The sequence below is a fragment of the Cyclopterus lumpus genome, chromosome 23 (assembly GCF_009769545.1).
Source record: "Cyclopterus lumpus isolate fCycLum1 chromosome 23, fCycLum1.pri, whole genome shotgun sequence".
NCBI classification, from domain to species: Eukaryota; Metazoa; Chordata; class Actinopteri; order Perciformes; family Cyclopteridae; genus Cyclopterus; species Cyclopterus lumpus.
The window spans coordinates 3,900,151-3,921,369 of record NC_046988.1 but is presented as its reverse complement, the minus strand read 5'-3'; the positions used below and the strand labels follow the sequence as shown (position 1 = coordinate 3,921,369).

Genomic DNA, 21,219 nt, shown 5'->3' with positions numbered 1-21,219 from the left:
GCTTTTCGGGTAATTTATCATGTAATGTTTAGTTATTAAACAAATTGTACGCCATAAATTCTCAAATAGTGGCACGAGAGCCATAGGTGTCACCAAAGGGAACGAAACGGAGATCTGCAAGATTGCAACTATAATAGATAGTCAGGCCTTTACTAGTTATGTGCAACCTATAAACTATTTTATCATATTTTCCAGGAGGAAGCCCCCCTGATTTCCAAACATTAAAACAATATTGAGCGCTTCACGGGGGACGAATCCTTTCACTTCGCCGCAAGGCATTTATTTAAAAAAAGAAAAGTAGTGATGAGTTTTCCCCAAAATTTTCTTTAAGAAAGTACAATGAAAAATATGTTTTCCGGAGAGAATTAATGCAATCCAGTCATTGTCATACAGGTACTAGCAATAACTGTTTTATGGCTTTTATTTGAGAATTTACGGCCGTTAATATGTATCGTCGCAAAAGATATAAGATGGTTATGTTACATAAAACTGTCATTACACCGCAGGCAGCAGGATGATCCGTCAGCCATCAACCACACTGCATTCTAGCATCTCCATGTGCCATAATACAATGTCTTAGCCGTGTTATAATATAAGTAACAGTATATTCATGTATAATCAAAGAGACCTTAAGACAGCTGAGGCTGGATTGAGCTTCAAGACTTCCATAAGTAGCGAAACGGAGATCATTTTATTCAGTGTTTGTCTCGTTCCCTGATAAAATCAGACCGTGGTAGTTTGGCCCCGCCCCTTCGAGGTTTATCTTCTCCAATAAGTTTTCGATGGCTTTACTTGATGTCAAAAATAGGAATAGATTATAAAACCATTTCTAGCCTCCGTCAGGCGGGGTCGTGTGCACACGGAGAGGATTCTAGACATTCTGTGGTGAGACGAAGGAGGCGGGACAACTGAACTTATTGCCATGAACTAATCATTTTATATGATCAGGAATCAGAAAAAAAGTTAAATAAGATGCTGTGTTTTTAAGTTTCTCAATCTAGTCTCTTATAGTAGCACATTTGGCTCAGATGATTGAAGTCTAGAGACATTTTCTTGTTTTATCCTCGTGCAGTTTGAGTTTGAAACAAAGAGGGCTGTATTAATACGAGAAAAACGAGAACAGCCTCTGTCATGTGATATCATCTTAAGTACAGATTGCATGTAAACAAAACCATTACAAACATGAACATAATTTGGCAAGTGACAGGGATGTGAGTGAGAAATGAAGGGCACTCATAATCTCACTGCATAACAAGGTTTATTCTTAATGCACTATATACACTTTATCTCACGGGACTGCTACAGTATATGTGTCATGACAAACATTAATATGATTATATAGAAATATATATTTTTGGTTTAGACTTAATCCTTGCTAACCTTTCATGGCGGTGCATTGATTATTTAACTTGTTTTTAGTATCGTGTCATGTACAGGTTGATCAGGAGAGACCATGCAATACAGTGTATTATAATATAAATAAAATCATGATAAACATGTGTCTTTATGTGTGAGACTGTTTAATAAAATAAAGGGATAAGTTTGGGTCTAAACAAGAACATTTTATTCATTTTTTTCCCTCCCGGAAAAAGAAACAGATTCAAAATCAAACACAAGGTTGGTGTTGCTATTTACATACTGCACCAGTTTATGGCTGGAGATAAAAGGTATAGACATTAAGCTGCTACTGTGATCATAAAGATACAAAGAGATAACATTCCATTAAAACTATAAACATGGTCATTTCCAGGCTACAATTATCAAATAGAATCCACAGTTATACTGTATATGTGTAAATGACTAGAAAATCACTTTTTTTTATATAGTAAAATAGAAAATATATAGAGGTACAGTATAAACATACAGTAATTTGGCCTTTTTGATGTATTCTGGGATATTTACACAGAACGATCTGGTGGGAATCACGATCCGGCACAGTTGCAGTAGCATCGATGGTTTGGGCCATTTTGCATCCCCAGATGTACTCTAAACAGGGTGCATGCTGGGTGCTAAATAGGCACATACAGAAGCCGCAGCATCGTTTCAAAGTGATTCAGAGGTTGATTGATTCTGTCCGACACAATGGACACGCTTGGACTCGCTCAGGAGGAGAACAGCCAGTGGCTCCGGGACGCACAGGAAGTCTTGCCAGTGGCTCCGGGACGCACAGGAAGTCGTAGCCAGTGGCTCCGGGAGGCAAAGGAAGTCGTAGCCAGTGGCACCGGGACGCACAGGAAGTCTTGCCAGTGGCTCCGGGACGCACAGGAAGTCGTAGCAAGTGGCACCGGGACGCACAGGAAGTCGTAGCAAGTGGCACCGGGACACACAGTAAGTCGGAGCAAGTGGCACCGGGACGCACAGGAAGTCTTGCCAGTGGCTCCGGGACGCACAGGAAGTCTTGCCAGTGGCTCCGGGACGCACAGGAAGTCGTAGGGACGCACAGGAAGTCTTGCCAGTGGCACCGGGACGCACAGGAAGTCGTAGCAAGTGGCACCGGGACACACAGGAAGTCGGAGCAAGTGGCACCGGGACGCACAGGAAGTCTTGCCAGTGGCACCGGGACGCACAGGAAGTCTTGCCAGTGGCACCGGGACGCACAGGAAGTCGTAGCAAGTGGCACCGGGACACACAGGAAGTCGGAGCAAGTGGCACCGGGACGCACAGGAAGTCTTGCCAGTGGCACCGGGACGCACAGGAAGTCTTGCCAGTGGCACCGGGACGCACAGGAAGTCGTAGCAAGTGGCACCGGGACACACAGGAAGTCGGAGCAAGTGGCACCGGGACGCACAGGAAGTCTTGCCAGTGGCACCGGGACGCACAGGAAGTCTTGCCAGTGGCACCGGGACGCACAGGAAGTCTTGCCAGTGGCTCCGGGACGCACAGGAAGTCTTGCCAGTGGCACCGGGACGCACAGGAAGTCTTGCCAGTGGCTCCGGGACGCACAGGAAGTCTTGCCAGTGGCTCCGGGACGCACAGGAAGTCGTAGGGACGCACAGGAAGTCTTGCCAGTGGCACCGGGACGCACAGGAAGTCGTAGCAAGTGGCACCGGGACACACAGGAAGTCGGAGCAAGTGGCACCGGGACGCACAGGAAGTCTTGCCAGTGGCACCGGGACGCACAGGAAGTCTTGCCAGTGGCACCGGGACGCACAGGAAGTCGTAGCAAGTGGCACCGGGACACACAGGAAGTCGGAGCAAGTGGCACCGGGCCGCACAGGAAGTCTTGCCAGTGGCACCGGGACGCACAGGAAGTCTTGCCAGTGGCACCGGGACGCACAGGAAGTCGTAGCAAGTGGCACCGGGACACACAGGAAGTCGGAGCAAGTGGCACCGGGACGCACAGGAAGTCTTGCCAGTGGCACCGGGACGCACAGGAAGTCTTGCCAGTGGCACCGGGACGCACAGGAAGTCTTGCCAGTGGCTCCGGGACGCACAGGAAGTCTTGCCAGTGGCACCGGGACGCACAGGAAGTCTTGCCAGTGGCTCCGGGACGCACAGGAAGTCTTGCCAGTGGCACCGGGACGCACAGGAAGTCTTGCCAGTGGCTCCGGGACGCACAGGTAGTCTTGCCAGTGGCACCGGGACGCACAGGAAGTCTTGCCAGTGGCTCCGGGACGCACAGGAAGTCTTGCCAGTGGCACCGGGACGCACAGGAAGTCTTGCCAGTGGCTCCGGGACGCACAGGAAGTCGTAGCCAGTGGCACCGGGACGCACAGGAAGTCTTGCCAGTGGCACCGGGACGCACAGGAAGTCTTGCCAGTGGCTCCGGGACGCACAGGAAGTCTTGCCAGTGGCTCCGGGACGCACAGGAAGTCGTAGCCAGTGGCACCGGGACGCACAGGAAGTCGTAGCCAGTGGCACGTTCAGCGGTTTGTCTTTCCACCGATTGGTCTCGTTGTCTCTGACTAAAGTTCTGACGCTACAACAGCTGATTGTAATGCCGGAGTATTGTGTTGCTATAGTGATGAGAGAGGTTTTCATGTTTCCTCAACATTAGGAACACCAACCATCGGAATTCATCGTAAACTACGACAGCGGATTTGGGCCATTGGAGGGCAAAAATATTACACATATTTTAAATGGACATAGAATGTTTTTTTCCTTGTTAATTTGTTATCCTCATCAATCCAAGAGAATATTCAAGTTGTATCTCAACATTAATCTCTGAAACCATTACCCTCCGTCATTATTATTATTTATTCTTTAACCTACAATGGCCCTCACACGCCGTCCAGATAACGGACACAAATTCAAGCTGCAGCTTTTTACAGAAACTCAGCACACAGACATTGTGTGGAATGCCATTTAAATCCCAGATTGCATCTTTTACAAAACATCCGACATTTGATCTCCTCTCTGACTTCGACATATGAAAGTAACAAGCGCAATAGAAAAAAAATAATAAATCACAGATCATTATTTTGGCATATTAGTCACACAGTTGTCGTATCAAAACAGGTTTAAAGTACAATAACATGACTTACAAAAGGCACGGGTACCAGAGACCATGGAGCCGGTGGCAACAAGACATGAACGGAGAACTTCAACAGCAGTCAATTTAGTGTCACTAGTGAGGCCGTAAGAGATTTTGGTTAAAAATATTACTCTCAATAACAATCCGTGGTAGTTTGAGCCCCACAATCTGAAGGTTAATGTGCAGTGCATAAAATATGTAGCATTTAGGAGAATGTAACTTCTACATCATTTTCCATCATCTTCTTCTACTTTTATTTGTATTTGTTTCTATTTGTTTTACCTGTTTGCCAATTTTAATTTCTATCCATATACATTTTTGTCTTTTTGAAGACGAGAGCAATGAAAAAAGGCAAATACATGTTAAAGAAAGATGATAATAAATTTTGAATTTAAAGTAGGTCTGTCATTGGAATTTAAAAGGTGACTCCTTTTATCAGTAAGAAAAATATTTTCCAATGAAATATTGGTCCCACTTCCTAATAATGAACCTCCCTTATAAAGGACTACTGAATTGTAACTAATGGCTTCATTAATCGTTAAAACTAAATGTCCTTAAATCAGTTATTGGGTTGTGCTGGTTTTTATCCTTTCTACTCTGTAAAAGTACTGCTAGAAATATTGGTAATTCATTAATAAATGCTCATTGGGTGTTCACTTTCTAATAAGCCATCAAGAATGTAGGTTCAATTGCTCTAAATGGATTTTGGGCCATATGGTGTGAACTGTCGGACCAATCAAAAGAAGCTTTCCTGGCAACACAAACAAAGCTCATTCAAAGACTTCTAACTGATCGATACTGAAAGGACGAGTCATGTCTTGGCCTGGTTGGGTCACTTCATCTGACGTGAGGGTTAACATCCCCAAATGAGCTGTGTGTCTGCTGGATCCTGTGGACGCCGTCTGCTGTGCGTGACATCACCTTTAACGACCTGCTCAGCAGACAGAGATGATCAACCCTCAGTCAACAGAGCACTCGGTCCACGGCGCTGTGTTTGTGTGCTTGTATGATGCAATGTCTGTGTGGGTGACATGTTTGTATGATAAATGTGTGTGTGTGCGCGTGGGTCTACATGAGTGACTCCAGGCTCTCAGCGATGTTAGTCTGGCCCAGTGGTACAGACCCGTTGGTTTCTGGACTCTGCAGGGCTCTCTGGTCTTCCTGGCTGCTCACCAGACTCAGCACAGCTCGGTACAGGTACTGGTACTGCTCCTGTGGGGGGGGGGGGGGGGGGGGGGGGTCACTGGTTAGCAGCTGGGGTGAAGTTGCTCACTTAATTGTCATTTTAGAGATCATGAAGTGGTGACAGAGAAATGGGAGCATTGAGAGTATTGTGGGCTCACTATATCATTAAAAACGCCAGGCCTCATGAGGTTGGTCATCCGTGCCACCTGGTAAACATCTACCGCTCCTTCCTCCTCGAGCTGACTGGACAGGGCGGTGAGGGCACAGAACAGCCCTGATGTAGCACCTCCCAACCTACACACACACACACACATATATATATATATAGAGAAAGATTTACCCTTGCAAAGAAAGTGGAACATGAAAGCCTGATCCTGTGTAATACTCACGGATCATGTATGATTGTGGGTGTGTACGAATGTCTGCTGTGCTCTCGCACTGCGCTGACCAGATCGAAACTGTTCCTGATGGGACTGTCTGGGTTAGGCCAGCAGGGGGCGCTGTACTGACGCACCTCCAACACAGTCTACACAGAAGTAGTGAAAAAAAAATATATGTACTGTATATACAAAACATGTATATACATGTATATGTAAAACACAGAATAGTGTGTGTGTGTTACCTGTGGAGACTCCACTGCGAAGTCCTGCACCAACAGTCTCTCCTCATTGGACAGACACACATGCTCCTCCCCCAAATATGACACAGTGAAACCCTCAAAGCTCATTGGCTGGTCTTTAATGGGCCAGTAAACACAGGACTCCCTGTCTTCAGTCTGACATAAACAGGAAAACATGTCAGATTGTATGTTTATATATACTCATTGAATAAGTACTGTGTGTGTGTGCGTTATACCTGACAGTGTGTGTCTGGCAGACGGACAACAGTGTGTGTGCTGTGCTCCCAGATCATTCTCCAGAAATCTGCCACCGTGCTGCTCAGAGGAGTCTGGCTCACGATGAACTCCTTACTGTGGTGATGTCCCTGTGAAGACACCAGCAGCATGTTTCGTTGAAGGGCCCTTGAATAAAACGGTACCCAGTAAACAGTTCCCAGTAGTCTTACCATGACGTAGGAGGCGTTGATGAACCCGGTGGAGTTCGACTCTGAAGTGGTCAGACACACTCTTGATCTTTCCACTAAAACACAGAGACATAAGCCCATCTTCACCACACTGGGGAGAGAACCAATCACAACCGGGGCCACTTGGCCGTGCACCTCCATCTGCCTCGGACTTAAAGTAGAATCTGGCGATATGTAGCGGAGAGGCCCATCTAGAGCCAGTGATTGGCTTGACCGTTCTGGGCTACCGTAGAAACGTGGCGGTCGACTCCATGAAGAGGGTCGCTCTTACATGTATACACACATATATATATATAGATATATATATATATATCTATATATATATATATATAAATGGATCATTCTGAGGTCCCAAAAACAATATTCCTTTAAAGGTACATGTGTCGCTTTTTAAACAGGCTGTGGGTGAAACATTAATAAACATCCACATCTCTCTTTGTGGGTTTAATAAACCAGCCCTGCTTACCAGGCATCAGAGCTCTGGCTCTGTTCCTCTCGGCGTTGCCGTCCCTCAGGGCGGTGCTGTAGTCTGCGTGCTTCGCCTGGCGCTGACTGATCAACTGAAACACAACAAAACGAGTTGATTACATTTGCAACATTCAATGTGTACACCTGCATGATAGAAATATGGCCGAAAACCCCAAAGTGTTGGGTAAATACCTGGACTGTTAAGGACAAACAAGAGTACAAAACAGAGGCCTATAAAACATGGGGGGAACATACTGTACCTTGAACTGTTTGTCCATGCGCGTCCTGCCCGACGCCCCAGGGGTCAGGAGGTCAGACACGTAAGTGTGGAGGAGGTCAGAGGTCACTGAGGTGCCACGGCTTAATATGGCCTCCACCAGAGTGTCATGGATGAAGACGTACTGCTCCTAGAGGAGAGCGACAGAAGGAGAAACAAAGAGACGGTTAAGATCGGCTGGATGCGCACTTAGATGAGTGTGTGTGTTTGCACTTGTACAGCTATCTTTGTGAGGACCAGTTGGAGTTTTAGACCTTCGAAAAGTGAGGACGTTTTGTCTGGTCCTCACTTTGGGACAGACCTTTAAAGGCCTGTTTGAGGGTTAGAATCAGGTGTATTCTGTCAATGAGTGTCCTCACAAAGACAGAAGTACATGGTCCTTGTGTCAGTTTGCTTACCTCCGTCTGAACCAGGAAGTTCCTCTGTGTCCGGACGTGCTTCAGGAAACCGAGAACATTCACCGTACCCTGATCCTGGATCTGCTGCAGCATGCTGTCTATCACTATGTAGGTTCCTGTCCTTCCGACACCGGCACTGTGACACACAACACGTGTCAAATACATAGATTCAGTGCATGGCATACCTGAAATAGTAATAGATACACACCTGCAGTGCACCAGAACGGGTCCCATCTCCTGTGTCCTCGCCCGGGAGGATGCTCTGATGAAGGACAGCACAGGCAGAGTGTATTCTGGGACGCCCATGTCTGGCCACTGGGTGTAGTGGTAATGGAGGACAGTGTGTTCAACTTTCCTCTGACACACCTGGAGGACCAACAATGACACAAAGCCAATGTTTTTAAGTTTGAACTGAACCCCAAAACTCACTATGGACTGTTTGTTGTTGTATGAGTGTGTTGGAAGGAGAGAGAGGGATAGTGTGTGTGTGTGTGTGTGTGTGTGTGTGTGTGTGTGTGTGTGTGTGTGTGTGTGTGTGTGAGATGTACCTTATTTGAGGTATCTCTGACGGTGAATGTCCGCAGTGTGTAGTAAGCGAGGGTCTTGCTGCTTTTCAGGGTCACCTGGTACGGGCCGTATTCTTCCTGGCTCTCCTGCGGCCAGTACTGGTCACATTTTGTCTGTGGAAAGACGACATAGAGCAGATGACCGAAGGAGGCTTAGGTCCCGAAAAGGTTTGGTTTCTCCTGCCGGCTGATTACAAGATGCTGAGATCCCCTCACCTCCATGGAGTCAGCCGTGTTTTCAGCTAAAAGGCTGGAATAAACCCACTGTGCATAGTGGAACATTTAGCAGCTGAAGAGCCAGATGTTGATCGAGGCCAAACAGAGAGTGAATGTTGGACTTACATTTGTCAGGTAGACACAAACAAAGTCCAAATTAATTAATTATATTATTTCTCTGTTTGCCGACATGTTTTCCAAAGTGACTAAAGAATCAGGTGATTCTGCTTTAAAAGCTATGACATTGAAACCTAAATGTAATTGAATGTGGGTTTCTATCCTGGTTTTAGACACATGCCTGTTTATTCCCCTTGACAGATCAGAGAGCTTTGACTCTGTACTCTAAATAACGTTCATTTTGAGGTACATCTCATCATCTTGTTTTAGATTACATGAAATAGAAAGGCACTTGAGATTTATATTGAAACTAACAAACTTTTCCAAACTCTACCAGCAGCACATGATTGCCAAACTGTGATCCTGTAAGAAGCTGGTGTCTGACTGGTGGTCCAAGCGGCCCCAAAGGGCCCTTCCTACCCGTCCTTTCTCCTTGAGGTTGGTGATCATGACAATGACTCCAACATTCTGCTGCCAGATCATCCTCCAGAAGTCCTCCCTGCCCGCTCTGAGGGGCCCCTGAGCCGCGACGTACGCCCTTGTTCGCTCGTAACCCTGCAGAGGAAACCGCCACGACGTCAAGAAAACACTGGACGGGGTTGCACAGCACATTTCCTACAATAATGGAAAATAAGGGATAATCAGTCAGTCTGCCAAAAATCATACTTACGTCTACAAAATTTGCGTTGATGTAGTCTCCGCATTTCCCATCTCTGTCCAAACTGTTGGAGAGTTTGACTCTACTGTGGTCATCTGGGAGAGGGAAGGGTTATTTACTTCATCACCGCCGGCTTTTACAATCATACATGTTGAACCATGATCATGTTGAACAGTGACGTACAGGCCAGTATGTTTATGTATCTGTTCTTGCATTTGTTGTTGGGGTGATTGGAGCTGTCTGTAGTGATGCCCATGTCCACTGTGCACACCTGCACCTCCTGGAAATCAACACAAACACAAATGAGACTTCAGGTTAGCCGCTCAGAGGAAGCTAAACATGCTCGGTTTTTGCTTTTGTTTTCGATTGGTCAATACCTGTCTGTAGTATTACAGTGCACTAATCAAGAGTCTACAGTGAAGACAAATGAACAGAGAAATAAGCTCTCGTGAATACGGTTGTAACGAGGATTAAGGATTCAAGTAGGGCAAAAAAACATGATCATTTTGCGTGACAAAGAATAGCACATAAAAAGGATTACATTGGCCGCATATGCTTACAAACTTCATATAAAGGAGAAAAGGGCATGATTCGTGGTCTATGCAGGCAGTAACCTCCGGTTCTGAAAGTGAAGCCAATGTGGAAGTTCCTTTAACTTGCATTCTCTCCAATGGCCAGCAGGGGGCGACTCCTCTGGTTATAAAAAGAAGTCTGATTGTATAGAAGTCTATGAGAAAATTACCCTACTTCTTACAGCATTATGTTCATTTCATAAATGATGGTCAAATAGATGGTAACGCTTTGGGGCGGGGCTACCATGTGATTGACATATCACTACTACGGCGTTGTCCATGTTTTTGCTCTTTCACAGTGCGTTTTCACTGAAAGGCAACTGTAACATTTTGGTCCCCTAAAAAATTTCTTATTCAGGTTCAGTTGTATTTAGCTCCACCTTCTCGTATCACTTCTGGTTCCGAAAAAAACTAAATGGCAACGGTCAAAAACCAAGATGGCAACGGTAGAATTGCGCAATCCGAGGCTTCAAAACAGCAGTTCACACACGTCCACTTCTTATATACAGCCTATGGATCTATGCAGGAGACTGATGCTTCTGTATGTGCCCTGTATTAAAGCCTCACATTCAATACAAATGTGGGACAACAAGCAGCTGCAGGGACGGTAGGGTTTTCATTTCTATATAATCATTCAAAATGATTCTAAATATGGATTAATACAATATGAGATTATACTGTTGGCTCCATCTCAGTTTGAAAGTGTCTGTAATGTGAAGCAGAGAGAGAAAGCTGTACACATTTGAATTCAAAAGGCAATCTTTTACTGGCAAACATCAAATTTACATTCAATATGTGAAATACAGAAGAGGCGGTCTACGAGCCGACTGGTTTGACAACAGGGAGAACTCATTTGAGACAGAGCTCAGTAGAGTTGTAGAAAGGAAATACCAACCACCTCTACGGCTGGTTAGGGGTCTTACCTCATAGGATTCTTTGACAATCTAATGGAGGGTGGTGAGGATGCAGAAAGCACAACGATGGTGGTGGAGGTGGTGAAAGGAGAGTGGGAAGGGGGGAGGAGGAGGGGGGGGGGGCAGACAGACAGGCAGACAGACAGGGAGTCAGTGCAGGTCCAGGAATATGGGGTTCAGATACACACACAAAGGCGGGGCTAAGTGGGAAATGCACCGATGTTCCCAACTGAGCGATGGACTTTTTGTTAGCCATAACCTATTAATCTACACTGTAAAAAACAATATTGCATATACCCGTAAAGGCTTGTGTGTGGTCACAAGGCTTTGCTCGGCCCCAAAAGCTCCTTTGTTCTGTTCACTGATGTCATATAAAAGGTAGGTTTGTACTGCAGCTATGGAAATGAATCCTATCTGTGTGCGTTACTCATGAGGTTCATGCTAGGAAACAGGTGACGGATGTCATGCAGATGTGGGTATTGTTGAAATTCAACAACATTACAATATGTCAATACTGGACATGAAAGATTTATAAAAAGTTGTTTCACATTCAATATAAACTTGGAAAACAGGAAGTTTTCTCAATCGAAACACATTTTCGAGGTCCTGTCTTGCGTGTTTGGAGACGGATGAGAAGCAGGTGCCACCGCCGTGGTTAGTAGCAAACACCCCGTTCTGTTGCACGACACGTTGTGCATGGAGGTTTCACATTATCGCCGCGCTAAATGAGATCCCTGAAGAGCATGACGTTAATAGAGATATGGAGGAGCATTAAGGAGCTATGACAAACGGTGAACTGTGTAGTCACACGATCCCTTTATTCTATGCTGGTTGAACGGCCGCAAGCAGAATCTTAGGTAGTGTATCTATCTACTGTCTATTGTACAAAAGTGTCTTGTGGCAGCTCATGTTTACAGACATTTTGTTGAACTCAAACACTCTTAATTAGTAACACTCCACACACCTCGAACTCCTTGGAGAAGGTGTTGGCGGCGTGCAGCTCCATGACATGCTTCACAAACTGCTTCACTGTCAGCGGCTCGTGACCGTCTGCAACAAAAGAGTTGAACAGTTCGATGTCGCCGTGATAATGTAATTAAGTCAGATGATTTGTGTGCGTGTTTGTGTGTGTATGTGTATGTGTGTGTGTGTGTGTGTGTGTGTTTTACCCGTGGCCAGCAGCAGGGGCGTCGATGGAGCCGATATGACTTTAGGTGACGCATTGTCATCTGGATAGAAATGAGCCGTCTGGACACAGTTTCTGTGACACAAACACATTAGAATCTAAATCAAGTACACCGGGGTCATTGCTTTAGACAGATATCGACCATGTGTGTGTGTGTGTGTGTGTGTGTGTACCTCCAGTAGACGAGTATGCCAACCAGCACCAGCAGACAGAGGATGGTGAGAGTGGAGACAACAGCCAGAGGGACGACCGTCCTCTTCTCCCTGTCCACGCCTCCGACCAGCCCCACCCGAGACTCGTGGCTGCTGTTGCTGCCCTCTGAGAGAGGGAAGAGGCAGCGAGAGGGAGGGTGGGGTGTGGCGGGGGACAGAAAGAGACAGAAGGGGGAGGGAGAGAGAGAGAGAGAGAGAGAGAAAGAGGGGTTGGTTGTCACAAAGGACAGACGACAGAGGGAAAGGAGACACAGGGATCATGTCAACGGTGTCTACATTTTTTGTTGAAAATTAACTTTATATATCAGGAATTCCATGATAACTAGGCAACTGACACTATTACGCATTAATAGTAGTTATAATATAATGTGGCTGTAAGATGAGGTTGATTGTTGCAGAACAGAAAACCAAATCGATGAGCGCTGAGAGAATTCTCCATAAAGCTGAGGAGAAACTGAGGTTTGTGGCTTATTCTGTGTGGGTTTATCACTGTGACCAATGCCTTTCACATTACATCTAGTCATTGCATCCTCTGGTAATAATAACATTTTGATTACTGCAGCTATTAGTGTTTATGTTTCCACAAGCAATAACCGTGTTGTTTGGAATAAACATCAATTCTGCCATCAAGGCTTCAAACAACACCGCGTTTACACCTGAGAGCTGCTGTAAACTCTCTTCAATTAAAGCTGCATCCCCATCCTCTGTAGGGCCTCCTCCGACGTGTTCCTCGCCCTCCGTCTATTGAACCATATCCGTCTCCCTCTTTGTCGTCTTCCCTGCCGTCCAACAGTGGGAACCCTACCGCAGGTTTACCCTGACTGGCAGACAGCCGGAGACCATCTCGTCCTCCAGATACGACTTCTTTATTGCCGTCTTCCCTTCTATCACCACTTTCCTTTTCACCGACAGCTTTCATACCTTCCTTATTGTTACAGACTTTCTTTACTGTTCCATCTCCAACACCACTGACCAGCTTGAAACTAGAAAATTTGACTCAAGTTCATCCCCGCTGCCGGCCTCCGAGTGTGTTGCCTTCCCCACTGCAGTTTCAGCTTCAGCTCCTCCCCCTTTCTCTTCCAACGTGTTACAACCTGCTGTACTATTGAGCTGTCTGGCACTTCCATCTGTTCCGCCGTTCACTTCGCTCCCTCTCTGATCCCCAATGCGATTGACTCCTTCCGTCTTTTCTTCTTCCTCACCGCTTAGCTCACTTTCGTTCTCCTCCCTTTCTTCCACCGCCTCCGTTTCACACTTGCTACCTAATCGTCTGTCTCGCCATCTGTTCCACCAGCCATCTCAATTCCTGTTGATCTACTCGTTTTCACAGTGTCCCCCACCTCGGTGCTGATAGCTGACTTTAGAAGAGGAGAAAGGTCGGTCTCGACTGTGCCGACTCCTGATCGAGCCTGTTGCTGTAAAAGCCAGATCCAGATCCACCTCCCTGTGCTGGATTCCTCAAGGGAGAGGGACGCAAACTGCCGATGTATTCATTATAAAGGGTTCAGTGATTGATGAGTAGATACATATCCAGATCCTCTTTCTGGGACAGAGGCTGCAGGATTTGCGGGGTTGTTAGGACAGTTCGTTAAGGCCGAGGAGCGGCCAGTAGTTGAGTCCTCGACCTTGAACCTGGGTGTCTTTGCTGGAAGAAAAGCCAAAGTGAAACACACTTTTCCAGGCCACCAGCATTATGTTTTGTCATTCCAGGAAAGATGGCAGAAAACCTCCAACAAATTCAGACAGGAGCACAGAGTCTTGACTCAGCAGAGGTGGACCTGTCAGTCATCATCACGCCCACAGCGTACACACAATGCAAGAAGAGAGCCAAGAAATGGAAATGACTTGAATGAAGAAATGTCACAAATCAACTTGGTGAAAAGAGTCACCCTCAAGATTCCTTCTGTGAGCAGAACGGATGAAATGTGTTTTGAATAAACAGCCACCAGAGAGCGCCTTTGAGCCACAGATATGAACGAAGACCAAAAAAAGAGGAGTCCTAAAAGTACATGCTGATCACCAAGCCTGGACGGACTCAAAGTATGACCTCATGTGGAGTTGCAATATGCTGCGAGATTTGAGTGACAGTCGAGCATATTTCATAGTAGAGTTGTTATTCTTTTCCATAATCATTACCACCACCTCATCATCATCATCATCATATAACCACCCAGGTCACAGAGCACAGCAGTGATTCGCATAGTGGACAAAAAGTCAATTCAGACCCACCACAAAAAAATGACAATACTAATATAGCTGCTGTGGAGTAAAACCACTTGTGTTATAAATCTATAGATCCAATAATGATCCACCATATCTTACCGTTAAACATGGGCTGGGTTGTATGCATCAGCACCCTGAGCAGAGAGGAGGTGGTGAATGATTTGTAGACCGACTCGGCCAGGGTGTTGCTGGCGGTCGCCGCCTTCGCCGTGATCCAGAGCGGCGAAGGGGTGGAGGGAACCGAGCTGATGGTTTCTGGTCGAGGTCGGTTCACAGGGACATCGCTGACCTCGGTGGACGGCAGGGAGACTCTGTCCACTCTAGCACCTGTGGGGTACATCATGATGATGTGACTCGACACGGGTTGAGCCGCAGCCTGATACATATATAAATATATATATAAAAAAATATATATATTTAAAAAATATATATATATATATATATAAAAAATATATATATAAATATATATACAAAAATATCTATCTATATAAAAATATATATATAATACATTTCGTCTCATAACTCCAACTCCTGTCTCACGTCGTTCATCGGCTGAAATAGCATTTTGTTATTTATTTGTCTTTGTTCTTTTAGGCCTCTACTTAAAAATACTGCTTTTGGATTAATATATGATGCTTATGTTACCCCCAGAGGCTAAATGGTTGTGAGAGCGACAGCCGATTGGTTCAGAGATTGTATGAGCAGTAGCTACACAAAATATATTTTTAAAAACATTTATGAAATGTATCAATTAGAAGAAAAAATCAACACAAAATCATAACATGATTTCACCAGAGAGAGTGAGGAGGATTCAGTAAACGAAACATCTTCTGCTTCTCTTCCAATATTTATGAGCTTAAATTCCTCTGGCACTGATCAAAGACATGAGTGCTGAAAGACGAAAATAAAATCTGACCTGGCAACACAGCAGCAGAAGACCCTGTTTCTGGAGGGGCGGTTGTTTCTAGTGCAGAGCTGCCGACTGTGTCTTCATAGAAGATATCTGTGACGTGGATGTCCTCCACAAGAGGGGTGTAGAGGGCCGACTGAGGGGAAGGGAGGCCGAGGTCTCCGTCCTGGTCTTGGTCTGGTGGACCGTGATCCCCAGACTAGTAGAAAGGGCAGTACACAAAACATTGGGTTTCTTGGAGGAAACTACAACATCATGATCTTTGGACGAGGGTTAATCTGAAACATACCAGTCTGTAGTATATATCGTGGGAGGAAGAAAAAAACATTACAGGCAACATTTTGTGTGGAAGCCAGGTTTATTGTTTAATAAGGTTTAAGGATAAATGAAAAGAGAACTTTGAGGAAAAAGAGGTGTGTGATGAACTACCTGATGTGGCAACACCGACAACGACGCCTCTTCTATGATTTGTCGGCGAATCGTCGGCAGCGTTGTTGTCCGGGCAACTGGAAACAGGAAGCCCGGCTGCTCGGTGACCTCGGTCACCCATATCGCGCCGTTGCCGTCGAAACCCTCTTTGGTGAACGGCCCGCGTGTCGGATCGCTGTCCTCGTAAATCCAGTTCTGATCCGTGTCATCGGGTTCGGTACCGCTCCGGCCCGCTTTCTTTTTCCCATTCTGGTCCAGTTGGGTTTTCTGCAGGACCACAGACTCAGGGCGGCTGCTGACCTCGAACGGGAGGTTCTGGTGGTGCGAACGCTGGTTCTGGTAAACTCTGGTCTGCTCCACGGGGATCTCCTCCACGGGGCTGTGGTCCTCCGGAGACAAATCCACCGGATTCTGGTTCTTGGGCGGCTCTGATTTGACTTTAGGTGAGAGCTAACAGGAGGGCGTAAAAAGCACGACTAAGAGGAGCGGTGAGCCAGTCTGGTAGATAGTAATAACAAATACATATTTTTATGCCGTCCCTGCTTCTTTCTTAAATTAATGAATATAAACATCCTACAAAAGACATACTGTAGCAGTGGTGCAGGAAATTCTTCAACATTCAAATGAACTGATAATAAGGAAGAATTCTCCATTCAAGCAGTGTGGAAGAGAACAAAAAACTGGTAGAATTTCTGTCTTTTTAAAAAATCCCAACTATACACTCTGAAAAGTCCCGTTCAACCTTTTGTGCTGCTCTCCAAACACTCACCGACAAGCCTCCGCTGACATAATTACAACCATTTGCATAATAATTAGGTCCACTGATATGACGGAATGCAGTCAAATTCACCGCTGCAAAGTAATTCTGCAAAATGAAGATGCAAAGTGGTGTCAGGTGAAACCACAGATGTTACAGAGCGCCCTACCTCTCTGTTGCCTTCCGGCTCTTTAGTGGCAACGTCAGGATCTGAATCACTTTCTAGAGAGAGGGGGAGGAAATAAAGACTGGCTCACAAGTCTAGGGAATGAACAGTTTTGTGTGCGTGTGTGTGTTTGTGTGTGCACGCTTGTACCAGGGTCTTCTAGCGGCATGTCCACTATAATCTGGTCACTCCATCGACCTCTGAGTCCGTTGGTGCAAATGGCGACTACCTGAACCACGTAGCTGCTGTTGGCCAGCAGGCTGGGGATGATGGCACCCTGGAAAGTCACATACATGGGGAGTTTTCTGACTGGGTTGGCAACCGCACACACATTTTATATATATTCGTTTGTTGAAATCCTCATTACATCCTGGTAGGGTTTGGCAGAACAAAATGATCTGCCTAAAATAAATACAAAAATCCAGTATCTGTGGCTGTTTCAGGAGACCCTACACATATTCCATGTGGGCCTAATGTGATGATTGGATGTGCTACCTGCCTGAGCGGATTCTGCCCATGCACTTCCACAAGCTGCTTAACAGCTGTGAGTACTAGCAAAAGCCATGTTTGTTGTTTATATTCATAAAGATCATTTTGGAGGAGTATCTTTGGAGGGAGGCCTAAAAGGGGCGGGCTCTCAGTGTTGCCGACTTGCCGTTTTAGCAACTTTTGGAGTTGCAACACTGGGCTGGGTACTCTTGCTAGTTTATCAAGATCACCAACCCTAGCTTTTAACACTAATCATTATTAATATTTAAAAAAGGATATTGGTGCAATAATGATCCTGAAATTGAACACCACTACAAGAGACCAGTGCTGTAGCCCTTTTAGCTCTCTTTATCTATTCGCCAGTCGCTGTTACAAGTTGTTGCCTCCTGGGGAATGCAGCTGGTTTTTCATAGGTGTTAAAAATAAATCATAATTCCTATTTTGTTATTATCTTAATGGGAGTAATAATTCAAGTTGCACATCTACCAATAACCATGATGTAAAATCCACCTCAAGCTCTCACCGGAGGGCACCTCTATTGCAGGTAATCATACAAATATGAAAAGGCTTGTGCACGTACACACACACACACACACACACACACACACACACACTGAGACGGAGCTCCATCTACATGTGCACCTCCACAGATGGTGCTGGTCACGTTAAAGGATGCTCAGTGACCCGCTGAGAGGCCCTATCAATCAATTGATCGATTGCTTTGATCAATCTAGATCCGTGTGAGAGTGACAGATAGCGAGCGGATGGATGTTTGAGAGAATTCTAATATATTATTTGTAATAATTGCTGCAGGAGAAAAGGGAGTGACATTGTCTCGCTACCATAGACTGTATAAGATGTGGTCACTCGTCATTTTCTCATGAACTTCTATACAATTAGGCGAGTCGTCCCCTGCTGGTCATTAAAGGGAATGCAAGTTTTAAGGCACTTCCGCGTCGGCTTCACTCGGCATTACGGTGCTTGATCGATATTATATGAACTGTTAAATATTGCAAATACAAATTAAACCTTTTGGTCACTAGTGAGTTTTTCCTGGTGCGGTCATAGGTAGAGTCAGCAGGATTGGACTGTAGGCCAGTCCAGTTTGTCAGCTGCATAATGCCACATTTATGACGGGTTTTGATGTCGGCTTTACTTACAAACCCATTTTGTTGCAATAAAAACGAATAAAAGGGATATTAACCGAGTGAAAACTATCATTAGATGAAAATTGCCTAATATGCAGCTGAAAAAAATGTGAATTCATTGCCAGATATGTTATCGCAATACAAAACTATTTATAAGATTGTATCATGGCCGAAGTATTGTGATAACATGGTATATATAAAGAGATCTTTCGTACCACATCCTGGTCCCCGTCCGTCCTGTACTCCTGCTTGCTCTGGTCTCGGCCCTGCAGCCTCTGGTAGGTGACGGTGTACCAGTCGATGGTGGTGTCGTAGACCGCGCGCGGGCGCTCCCACGTCACCACGATGGTCGTGTCGTTCTGGGCATCAGCCTGAACGTTCTCCGGCTCCGAGCTGCAGGCTACAGACGGCGGAAAACAGGAAAAGAGGGCAAGCTTGGTACAGATGTTGAATATTGCATATTGATCCGTGCGGATGTGATGCAGGAAACCCAATAAAACATATTTGTTTTAAACTGGAAGAAAAAGATTAAAATGGAAAGCACAGAAATGGCGCAACGTCTCACATTAAGTTCAGTTTTGCTAAAGGTAGTAACGTTATGTTAATTGACCGTAAGGGAAAGTGGAAGGAAATACATTTTAAATTTTAAAAAAGCCCAGCTCAGGAGGTGAGTGGGATGTGTGTGTGTGTGTGTGTGTGTGTGTGTGTTTGTGTGTGTGTGTGTTACAGGGAGAAAAAAAAAGACGCTTCTCTGAATTTCTGAATACTTCATTTCAATTTCAAAAAGAGCAGCAAAATAAATTGCCTGCGCTGGGAGGAGCAGAGGCACAGAACTACAAAGTGGAGCTGCCTGGCAACCCAAAAGACCCACTTTCCTTGAGGGTCGACTTTATGAAGACGGAGAGCGTCGCGAGTCGTGTCTTTTGATGATAGTGACTGGGCTGACCTTAATGGACAGTTTTACAGCGGAAGAATCTGTTTTAGTCATGGAGAGAAATAGGATTAATAATGTAATGTTGGCATTGATCTCCGAGGAAGGGAAGGTGCCCAAAGTTTTGTGTAAAAGATTTAGAGCTTTGGAAGTGTAGAGATTCTGGGTTATACTTTGAAGGGAAGAATTTCTTACGGTACAAAATCATACCATGCTGAGATTTTGTTTTGAAATATTTCCGTGCGCTGTTAATCAATTGCCAATACTTGAGATCTCTGGGAGTCATTCGGGCCTGTTTTAAGACTCACTGTGCGCATGCAAGAGATGTGATGCTACACGACTTTACAGAACCGAGACTAAAAAGAATGGCATCAAGTTAAGCTCACGGGAATGCATACGAATAAATAAAGAATGTATTCCATAAATGTGTTGTCTAAACCGTGAATGTGAACCCAAAATAATACTGCAAATGAATAAAGGAACTTGAAACCAACATAGCACAATTAGCAGTTCTCATAGTCCACATAGCAAGTTGCTCGATGGCCTCCGGGCACTGAGTCCGGATATGAAAACAAAACTGAGAGCTGAAGATGGAAAAGACACATAAAAAGAAGCAAAAAATAGTAAATCTGCTGTTTTATACAATAATTAGAAAAGAACTAATTGGAATTAAATAGACCTATTCAATGATTAAAACTAGAATTACCATCTTGCGATTGTTTGCTCTTGCCAACTAATTTACAGCCACGTCTTTATGATATGTCATCGCTTCATTATTTGATCCTATATGACATTTGTGTGAAATTGTCATCACTAGCATATGAATCCTTGAACTTGTTTTGTGAGCTCACAGTGACCTTTGACTGCCAAATTCTAATCAGTTCATCTTTGAGTCTAAGTGGACCATTGCTCCAAAGTTAAAGAAGTTCCCGAAAACACAACAGAGGCACAACGAGCAGCAGCGGCATTCAAATGTCAAGATTATGAATGAAGCGTCGTTCTGCTCTACAATGTCTGGGTGACGTACTGGGGGTGAGCACGTCCTCCACTCCGGTGTACGAGGCAAACACCTGACCCATGAACTGCTGCTGCTGCTCCCTGAAGTTGTTCTGCAGGTAATCCGTCAGTATCGCGTATCCGGCCTGCTCCATGGTCATCACCTCGCAAAACACCTCCAACTGGGTACAGAGAGAGAGGGGGGGGGGGGAGGGGGAGAGGGAGAGGGAGACAGACAGTCAAACAAACAAAGGAATGAAGACGTGTCTGTTGCATCTTTCTCCGTTTCTGTGCAGTTACCAAAATAAACCGATGCGTGTGAGTGAGTGTGATTAAAGGGATCGCGTTGGGGCCAGGCGGAGGCAGGGAGGCGACCCTGCTCTATTTTCAGGTTAGCTACGATGTGCATGTGTCATGCCTTGCCATCCACATTTCAATCATGCAAACACAGACGCACACACACAGCCACTTTCATGACCCCATTCACTTTCTGTTATTGGGCTACATAATTGATGATTATTACACAGATGATTCCATTCAAAGTCGGCGGTTCTCAAACGTCTCCTCTCTGAAATCGAGCCGCAGTAACGTTGCGGCGTCAGCTTGTGTCGCCGCTGCATGACGTCACCGGATCATGACCACTACAAAACCCCCGATGACGTAAGTCTGTCACGTTGCATCACTCGAATGTGAGCCGTTTTCTTTTTATCTTGCGCGCGGATGTCAACAACAGCTGACCTGAAACCAGCCACAACAAATACAGGCAGCGATGATGTCAACATGACGAAAGATGTTTGTCTGTTTTAAGGCGAGACGCCCGAACCAGAACAGTGTCTTCTAGAAG

General features: G+C 45.4%; 1 protein-coding gene across 1 annotated transcript in view; it reads right to left on the bottom strand.

The window, feature by feature from the left end:
- Positions 1–5,542: 5,542 nt before the first annotated feature.
- ptprz1b (protein tyrosine phosphatase receptor type Z1b) overlaps positions 5,543–21,219 on the bottom strand; it is a 49,328-nt gene continuing 33,651 nt past the window's right edge. The window contains exons 9-33 of the mRNA XM_034526818.1: positions 20,407–20,557; positions 18,664–18,848; positions 16,962–17,088; positions 16,815–16,867; positions 15,889–16,338; positions 15,466–15,658; positions 14,649–14,876; positions 12,288–12,432; positions 12,098–12,189; positions 11,893–11,978; positions 10,938–10,958; positions 9,626–9,722; positions 9,455–9,537; positions 9,205–9,339; positions 8,434–8,565; positions 8,094–8,242; positions 7,886–8,021; positions 7,471–7,617; positions 7,209–7,302; positions 6,725–6,798; positions 6,515–6,643; positions 6,282–6,434; positions 6,049–6,185; positions 5,818–5,953; positions 5,543–5,686 (exon numbers count right to left, since the gene is read on the bottom strand). Coding sequence (XP_034382709.1) covers positions 5,543–5,686; positions 5,818–5,953; positions 6,049–6,185; positions 6,282–6,434; positions 6,515–6,643; positions 6,725–6,798; positions 7,209–7,302; positions 7,471–7,617; positions 7,886–8,021; positions 8,094–8,242; positions 8,434–8,565; positions 9,205–9,339; positions 9,455–9,537; positions 9,626–9,722; positions 10,938–10,958; positions 11,893–11,978; positions 12,098–12,189; positions 12,288–12,432; positions 14,649–14,876; positions 15,466–15,658; positions 15,889–16,338; positions 16,815–16,867; positions 16,962–17,088; positions 18,664–18,848; positions 20,407–20,557 — 3,477 coding nt within the window. The remainder of the gene's footprint in view (positions 5,687–5,817; positions 5,954–6,048; positions 6,186–6,281; positions 6,435–6,514; positions 6,644–6,724; positions 6,799–7,208; positions 7,303–7,470; positions 7,618–7,885; positions 8,022–8,093; positions 8,243–8,433; positions 8,566–9,204; positions 9,340–9,454; positions 9,538–9,625; positions 9,723–10,937; positions 10,959–11,892; positions 11,979–12,097; positions 12,190–12,287; positions 12,433–14,648; positions 14,877–15,465; positions 15,659–15,888; positions 16,339–16,814; positions 16,868–16,961; positions 17,089–18,663; positions 18,849–20,406; positions 20,558–21,219) is intronic.